Raw genomic sequence first — 8,623 nt, forward strand, 5'->3', positions numbered from 1 at the left:
TGCTTTCAAACTTTTCAAAGTATTTTTGGAAAGCATTATTCTCATTGCTTTTTCGGGGTTTCTTTACTTTCTTATTAAGGAAAGATAATTTCTAGCCTTTAATCTCAATCCAACCCTTTTGAAATAATTTTATTTCTTTCTAATCCATCTTCATTTTTATAATAATTTTAATTATAATTATCCATAAAAAATATAATTCCAATCAAATAACTTTCACGTACTCGATGTTTGAACTTCAAATAAGATATCGAGATTGAGTCAATGGATATAATGATAAGGGAAGTAATTTTTATCAACTTTGAGTGTACAAATATTATTCGACTTATAATCAAAATCCAATCTCATTTACTCGAGATTAATTAGCATTTTGCATGAATTCTTTTTCAACTAAATAAAATTGTTGTATCTTTTTTTTTTCAAGGATTGTATTCATCTAAGCAAATCTAAGCAAATCAATTGCTTACTTTCCCTACCAGCTCCTTCATAAATAATAATAATAATAATAATAATAAAAGAAAAGAGTAGTAATCAAAGGCTGTGGAGCTCCCATTGAGACACCTTTGAAGACATCACTTTCAAGCATTGAAAGCTATTGAGAGACGTGTATGTTCTAATGGCCACGTGCTTTGCTTTTGCAACCTAAACTAAAGGTACCAAGGCCTTTTCTTCCACCAAATTCACACATGAAAACATTTGTACTCGTTTGGTACAATTTTTGAGGGTTTTTTTTTCGTTTTTATTTTATCTTAATTTATATTACATTATGTTAATATGGTATATTGATACACCATAATAGATAATGATATGACATATTAATATATTATGATAATATAATTACGAAAAATTTTCATCATCCATCTTTACGCCACTTCAACGTCACATGAATATTAAAATAAAAAATAATATTTTGACAAAAGGTATTTAATTAACCATTAAGCATAAAGATTTATTTGATTTAAAGTAAAAATATAAAGACTCGAATGAAAGCAATAGAAAGATAAAAACTTAATTGAATTTTCTTAAATAGTTCAAGAATTTTTTAAAAATATTATGCTTTAAGAAAATAGATTTTAACTTATTTTATGCTTCATTTTTATCAAGAATTTAAGGTACCTTTGGTTGATATTTTTGTTATTTGGTTTTTACAAATTTTTTTTACATATTTTTTGAAGAATTGTTATGAATAAAAACAATATTTTGATTTAAAATAGATAAATAATTAAAGACAAATACAACATCAATCCATAAAAAAATAGAATCATGTGCTTTCTTATATAAAAATTAAATATTTTGTAAATAATTTTTCTGAAACTTTATTAATTTTTGTATCCAAATGCGTATTTTCAATAATAAAAAAAATGTCAACCGAATGGAGTAAAAATCGAAAATAATATATAAATGTTAAGTCAATAAAAATTTTAAATAAAGAAAAAATATTTTTAATTATTTTGAACAGTTAGTTAGTGCACTTAACAAGCATGATTGAAGAGTAAGAGATGGCAATTAGAGACAAGCAAGGTCTAGACAACTCACCAAAGTAAGCTTGATTCTTATTTTAATTGGGTTGAATACCTTATTTATTTAATACTTCCTTTATACCATTTTTATTATTTTTTTATGTTTTAAAATTATTCACTTTGTGACATTAAAAAAATGGAATATCAATTTATAAAATATATTAAATACACTAAAATTAAAAACTTTTTTAAAATTTTAAAACGAAAAAGAGTATTTATACATAATATAATCATATAAATAATTTATTATACAAATTATTATAAGTTTTTACATCAAAATTGTACTATAATTTTTCATGTAATTATAATATTACATGCATTATATTCTTATTGTATTTGAATTTGAATCATTTTCGATTGGGGTAAATCCGTACGCATATACTTGATCGAATGAAATTATTAAATCTATTTACTCTAAAATGTATATATATATATATATATATATATTATGTTTTTTATTACAATTTTTAATTTATAAGAAAAATTAAAAACTTTTTTCCTGAAAACCTAAGGGGCCCTTAAATCTTTGGAGCTATTTAAATGTTTGAGCCAACTTTTTCAACTCTAAATAAATAAGCATGATGCACGTGTAAAAATTCGAGTCGAAAATGACCCAAAAGAGAGTAGTGCTATTTTATTAAATAATTGTACAATACCAATTATTTCCAAATAATATGGCATGGCAGTAATAAATTATAAATTTATTTAAATTATTAGGTATTTATAGTTATTAATTAACAATAATTAAAATATTATTTTAAAAAATTTATTTATTTTTATATAATATTGAATTACACAATAAAAGATAATTTTTACTTATTGTATAAAACTTGATATATATAATATGATAATTTTTATAATTACGTGTTAACTATTCTCATACAAAATCTTAAGTTCGTCGTTGATTCGAACTTAACAAATCATTAAATTGTTTTTTCGGGAGATGGGTTTTTTAACTTGTAATTTACTATTTTTGTGAAATTTAAAAAATCCAATAAATTATAAAATTTTCTTAAATAAATATATATATATATATTTATTTAGTGGAAACACGTAATGATTCCTTTGAACAAAATGAATGAATGAATGAAATTGGCATTTAATGAGAGCAACCCAATCTGAAGCACTTTGCTCATAGAATCTGATCTCATTCTTTTATTATTTTATTTTATTTATTTAATTTTGTTGTATTTAATTATTTATTTTTAAGTGCAAAAAATGGGGGCCATTATTTTCGGAATTACATCATCACGCGCAAAATCCTTGGTGGACGCGGGACCAAAATCTTCCCTCCATTCACGATTCTGTCTCCCAATCTCTTCAAAATATAACTTCACTGTACTCAACCAAAACTAATACCATATAAGGTGATGTCAGTAATCTTATTTTAAATACTGGGGTATATATATATATATATATAATTATTCATTTTACCAAATTAAATTATCCATAAAATTTTCAATATTTAAGGAACAGTTTTAAGTTAAAAAAAAATCATAATTGGAGTTACTTGTTATTAACGATCATTAAAAGTTAAACTAGCTTAATGGTTGGATTAAGGTTTAGTTTGGCATAACAATTGTGATAGAAAAAAATTAACATTGAGAAAATGTGAAAATTTGTGGTTTAAGTTTTTCTTTTTGAATATTTGATGTTAGTATGAAAAGATGTTATGAAAATTAATATTGAGAAATAAAGAATAAGTTATTTTCAATAATACGTAAGCAATTTATTAATAAGATAAATAAAAAAAATAAGATATTGTGAAATTTAAGTTTAAAAATTTATATAACAATACCATTTTTAGATTTTCTTCAAAAGAAAATTAAATTACTTCAAGATAGAAAATTAATTAAGAGATAATTTTGTCATATTTCAAACTAATAATAGGTATTTAATAATTTCTTCTATAAACCATAAGTTACAAACCGTAAAGGTGTTTTTCATAATTTGGTTCAAAAATTAATTTCAAAAAGAGTTTTAATTCAAATTATAGTGCGTTTAGCATTGTTTAGCTATTAAAAATTAGGTTTCAAGAGCCAAATATAAATGTCAAATGATACTTAAACTGATTAGGTCACTAAACTTAAAAGGAGATCAAGTTTTACATCGGCTAAAATTTGTTAGAGAATTTTATTAAAATTGATCAAAATTACGAAATTTTCACAATTTTTAGTTCAATTTTAGTAGAGATCGAATCAATCATTTTAGCCCTTATCTCTATGCAAAATTTTCTTAAACCAAAACTTAATAAATGTGAACACTAAAAACTAAAATATAAAAAAGTACAAATTATATTATATTAATACTTTTAAACATAGTTTTACATTATATATATATATATAAGTTTTTGAAAAGCTACATAATCTATATATATAAATTATATTAAATCAAACTTAACGTAATAATTTGCACTCGAGCATTTAACTCATTGGTTGATGCATTATCTCCTACTTAAAAAGTAGGGTTCGAATCTCCTCTCCTTCAATTATAAAAAAAAAAACTTAACGTAATAACAATTCGATCATCGAGTACAATCTACATTTATAGTAATATGACTTATACATATTCTTTAATATGTTTATATAAATATATTAAATAAAGGTTACTTATAACAATCAATAAGATGACCTCATTCTTTTTTGGAAGCAATGAATTATACTCGAGATGAATAAAGTTTTGTAATCATATAAATGTGTAATTACTTTGATTGAAATACGGTTATGTGATTGTAGCAAAAGAATTATACTAATCTGATATTGTCCTCTCAATAAAGAAAACCATGTCATTTCATTTGAAAAAAAAAAAGTCTCTCTTTCTCCCTGTCTGTTCATCTCCCAAATCACAACAAGCCAAACAAAACCTTAAGAGAAAAGGAAGTCTTTGAGAGAAAGAGACCACCAACAGAGCCTTTGCTCAACCCACAACCAAAAACCAAACAGTTTTCTTAGAGGGAAAAATATATAATATTAAAAAATCCCAGAAAATTGAGCTCCATTTTGGTATATTCCACCCCAAAAATCCAATTCCATTAACAAACTCAAAACCATCAAACTTTCTTCACAAAACCAACAAAGGGAAAACCAAAAACCCATTTCAGCTTTGACTTAAAAGAATTGTTGTTCGTATTGTCAGTGGAAAGATTTTGCAAAATTCAAGCCTTGGGTCTTTTTGTTTTCAATCAGATCTGATTATGCTGAAGTTGCAATCTTGATTTGACCACCCTGGAGGCAGGCCTTGGGAATTTGAAATAAAATAATCAGCTTTTTGTTGAATTGTAATGGATTTGGATGATTTCAGATCAGTTCTTGAGACAGCTGGTGTTGATGTGTGGACTTTTATTGATTCAGCAATCCTGGTAGCTTCCCTGGATTATGGTCAAGAGTTGAAGCAAAGGAGGGATGGGATTGTGGAGAGGCTTTATGCTACTTCTATGGTCACTAGATGTAAAAGCTGTGATTTTGGTGAGAGATCAAATGGATATCAAGTGAACAAAGAAGGCAGTCCCAACGAAGGTAAAGGAGGAGAAGGAGGAAGAGAGTCACCTTTTACACCTCAATCGGATAATGAAGATGGTGATTTGGACCCTTATGGAGGCTTGTTTGATGATGAACAAAAAAGGGTTCTTGAGATTAAGGAGAGTCTTGAAGAACCTGATCAGGTCTTTGAATCTTTTTGTGATTGTATTGTTGGTTTGATATTTTTGGATTTTGTTTTGAATTTGTTTTTCTTGTTATTGTTTTTACAGTCTGAGGATTCGTTGGTTGATTTGCTTCAAAGCTTGGCAGATATGGATATAACATTCCAAGCCCTCAAGGTAATAATCAGGTGGAGCGGTTTTGTTTGTTTTTCTTGTTTTTCAGTTTGTTTTTGTTTGATTCACGACCATTGCCATGTTATGATTTCTATCATCAGGAGACTGATATCGGGAGACATGTGAACAAATTGAGGAAGCATTCATCAAATGACGTTAGGAGATTAGTGAAGCAACTTGTCAGGTTTTAATGAACTTATGGAAATTTACATATATGTTTAAATGTTTTGTTATGGTTTTTTGGTTTGAAAGAGCAGTTCAAAGAAAGTCTCTTATATGACTTGGTTCTTTGTTTCTCCAGGAAATGGAAAGAGATTGTAGATGAATGGGTAAGGGTGAATCAACCTGGAGAACTTGAATCTGCTGCACTTATGGGTAAAATTATTATCTAAACTGTAACATGAAGAATTTTCTTTTGTTCCTTTTGTGAGAAAATATTTCGAAGGTGAAATGGAGATTGACATGTCATTAAAGTTAAATGACAAAGAATACTCTCTGCTAGCAGATGGAGATTCACCACAGCAAAAGCTTCCTCAAAATGGTCGTCAACAGGTAAACGAAATTAATTTTTTCATATTTTTTCTTTCCTGTTAAAGTTGGCTGAAAATACTGTCTTTATTTAACTTTCTAAGATTCTGTTCTCTTATAGGTTCCTGATTTTGCGTATTCTCCAAATCCGCACAGTGAGTACAGAATCTGATGCAAAGTTGGATTTGATCTTTGTTTCTTTCCTTTGTGCATTTAATTAATCAGCCTTCTTTTTTGTTGCTTTTTTGGATGACAATTGACAGATGGGAGTTTTGGTTTAGAAAAGAATAATTCAGAACCTGAAAGGAAGCCAAAGCCAATCCCTCCTCCTCGAAAAGATCCTCCACCTAGACCTACTCACTCAACTCCTCCACAAAATGTACAGGTATAAATACATACCAAATTAGAGCCTCTAGTTGTTTTATTATTTTGTCGATGGACATGGAGGTCTGATACCAAATTTAGAAGCACATGTTTTTGAAAAGATTTTTTTGCTGCGAAACTGCCGTTTTGAGAAATGTCTATAATGCCAAGGCTTATGATTTTTAAGAAATGAGAAGTTGTAGTTACCATGCCCACACAGGTGGTCTTAGTGAAAAGGACAAGAAAGGGCAATTCAACTTAAATTAACCATTTTAACCTGGTCCAAAGAATTCAATTTGGCTGCGTTTTTTTGGTATAAGCTTTGTTACTTCTATTTGTTGAATTGCCTTTTTGGGGATTTTGTAGAGACAGAGAGAACAAAAGGAAAGCAATTTTGACTCTGAAAGGCTGGCTTCTGCAAGAAAAAGGCTTCAAGCAAATTACAAAGAAGCTGAAAATGGTTTGCTTTCTTCTCTTCTTCGACATTTTGTTTGATCTTGAATCCCTTACTTTGGGTTCATACTAAATGTGATTGCCTGTGGTTTTGTGTGCTTTTTGAAGCCAAAAAGCAAAGAACGATACAAGTGATGGACATTCATGAGCTACCAAAACCCAAGAATGCCTTCTTTGGGAAGAACAAGGGAGGTGGTTCTCAAGGGAGGCACTGGTGATTGGGTGAATGAATTTGGCTTAAAGACGTCCCATCTTAGGTTTTTCGTTTCTATTTTTCTGTTGTGATCATTGTATTAGATAGGAGTACTCTTCATATAATTTATAGGATATCTTTCCATGTTCTTTCTTGGAGATGTACTGAATTATTTATCAATCATCTGAAATTTTTGAAGGCCATGGACATCCATAACCATTCAATTTGGGGATGTACCGTGATTCTTATGTTGACACATGTTACACCCCCCCCCCCCCCCTCCTTACCCCAAATGTGCGATGATGTTAATTTGTTATATTTGTGAGTTTCCCTGAAAGGTAACTCCTTGTTTTGAAAGTGTGTTAGTGTCTTTCTTTTTTTCTTTTATTAAATGCAAGCTGGCACTACCTTGAAGAATACTGGGCAAACTCATTATTTAGGATATTGGAGTACTTTGTGGAATACACTTATGAGGATAATTTACTTTTTATTTATTTGCACGTTACTTTTTGAAAAGTTCTGTGTGATAGTCAGCAATAAGGATTTTGATTCAATTGGCAGACACCATCTGTCTTGCGAAACATTGTTGGGGTGCACAGAGCAACATTCTTTTGTTCAAAAAATTAATTTCTGCCATCATGGTTATGTTTTGTATAGTTTCCCTATTCCTAGCTAGGATCCTCAGATGGCATGTAGAAAATTTTGGAATTCACTGTGAAAAGAATTATGAAAAATGACATTGGACAGAGAACAGAAAACTACCTAGCTCCCATATTCAGAGGATGTGATTTTTCATTCCTGTTGCTATCAGAAGTGCTGCTCAGATTATGGTTATTGAGAGTGTGACTGATGTTGTGTTTCATTTTACTGTTAAGTTTTGCTGGTTATTTGGTAAGGCTCCTTAAATTTATTGCATCTGTAGAGAGGGGTCAGGGGGAACTCTGGGCAGTTCATACAGATCTATAGGAGCTATGGCTCATGCACTTTGGCTGATGATTTTTAGTTTTTATTTTCTTCCAATAGTTGCTTGTACTTCAAAAGGTGCTTGTATCAAGTTTGTTATCGCCTGCAGATTCTTTGCAGTCATCCTAGTGCTTTTGTTCCCCTATGTGCAATATACATTTTTTTGAAAGGTTGTATCTCTAAGCCATTTCATTTTGTGATACTTCTCTCACTTGAGGCTGTTTATTTATTGGCCAACAACTCTTACTCGAGGCTGAGTGCTTAGCAAAACATGACTCCCTTCCCCACCCACAAACTCCAAACCTCCTCCCCCAAGCCAAAAAACAATAAAGAAAAGAAGAAAGATTAAACTTTCCTCTGTCTGTCTCTCTTTCTCTCTAAGATGATGTTAACTCTTTTTCTTGTCAATTTTGGTCGCAGGTGGTGTGAATCAAATGGTCATCTGTCTCTTATGCTTTAAGTAGAGCAAGAGTAATAAGGCTCTCTTTATATCTTGATCAAGTGATTAATTGCACTTCAACATTTGTGCAATGACCACAACTGCCAGAGAAAGCAAATTTGAGCATATTTTGCCAGTTGGTGGATGTAATTGATTGAATTCTGCTGCTAATGGGTACTCTCATACGACATTGAAAGATATTTTTAATCAATTCTAGGTTTGTTTTAAAGTAGCAGTTTAACACTATATATTTCTTAGACTGAAGTTGCTTGAGCGAGATTTGTTGGGGAAACTGTGATTGAGATCCATGATTTATAGCTGTTGTAAACTTAGAATGCATAAAAATGTTGAAA

General features: G+C 29.5%; 1 protein-coding gene across 2 annotated transcripts; it reads left to right on the plus strand.

The window, feature by feature from the left end:
- Positions 1 to 4,337: 4,337 nt before the first annotated feature.
- Positions 4,338 to 7,116, plus strand: LOC18587324 (putative mediator of RNA polymerase II transcription subunit 26c). 2 transcript variants are annotated; one of them, XM_018129068.2, is made up of 9 exons: positions 4,338 to 5,178; positions 5,266 to 5,334; positions 5,433 to 5,515; positions 5,633 to 5,706; positions 5,834 to 5,883; positions 5,981 to 6,014; positions 6,123 to 6,244; positions 6,589 to 6,682; positions 6,784 to 7,116. In XM_018129068.2, the coding sequence occupies exons 1-9, from the start codon at positions 4,798 to 4,800 to the stop codon at positions 6,891 to 6,893; spliced, it is 1,017 nt and encodes a 338-aa protein (XP_017984557.1). In that variant the 5' UTR covers positions 4,338 to 4,797; the 3' UTR covers positions 6,894 to 7,116. The 2 variants fall into 2 exon arrangements, with proteins under 2 accessions (XP_017984557.1, XP_017984558.1); XM_018129069.2 differs by having other exon boundaries at positions 5,837 to 5,883.
- The last annotated feature ends 1,507 nt before the right edge of the window (positions 7,117 to 8,623 follow it).

This window comes from Theobroma cacao, chromosome 10 (genome assembly GCF_053813885.1).
Source record: "Theobroma cacao isolate CCN51 chromosome 10, ASM5381388v1, whole genome shotgun sequence".
NCBI classification, from domain to species: domain Eukaryota; kingdom Viridiplantae; phylum Streptophyta; class Magnoliopsida; order Malvales; family Malvaceae; genus Theobroma; species Theobroma cacao.

What these genes read in the sequence shown, in the direction of transcription:
- LOC18587324 (XM_018129068.2), top strand. Translation starts at nt 4,798, where the DNA reads ATGGATTTGGATGATTTCAGATCAGTTCTTGAGACAGCTGGTGTTGAT. An exon ending in TTAGTGAAGCAACTTGTCAG is followed by an intron (nt 5,516 to 5,632) that starts GTTTTAATGAAC and finishes TTGTTTCTCCAG; the next exon opens with GAAATGGAAAGAGATTGTAG. An exon ending in CTCAAAATGGTCGTCAACAG is followed by an intron (nt 5,884 to 5,980) that starts GTAAACGAAATT and finishes GTTCTCTTATAG; the next exon opens with GTTCCTGATTTTGCGTATTC.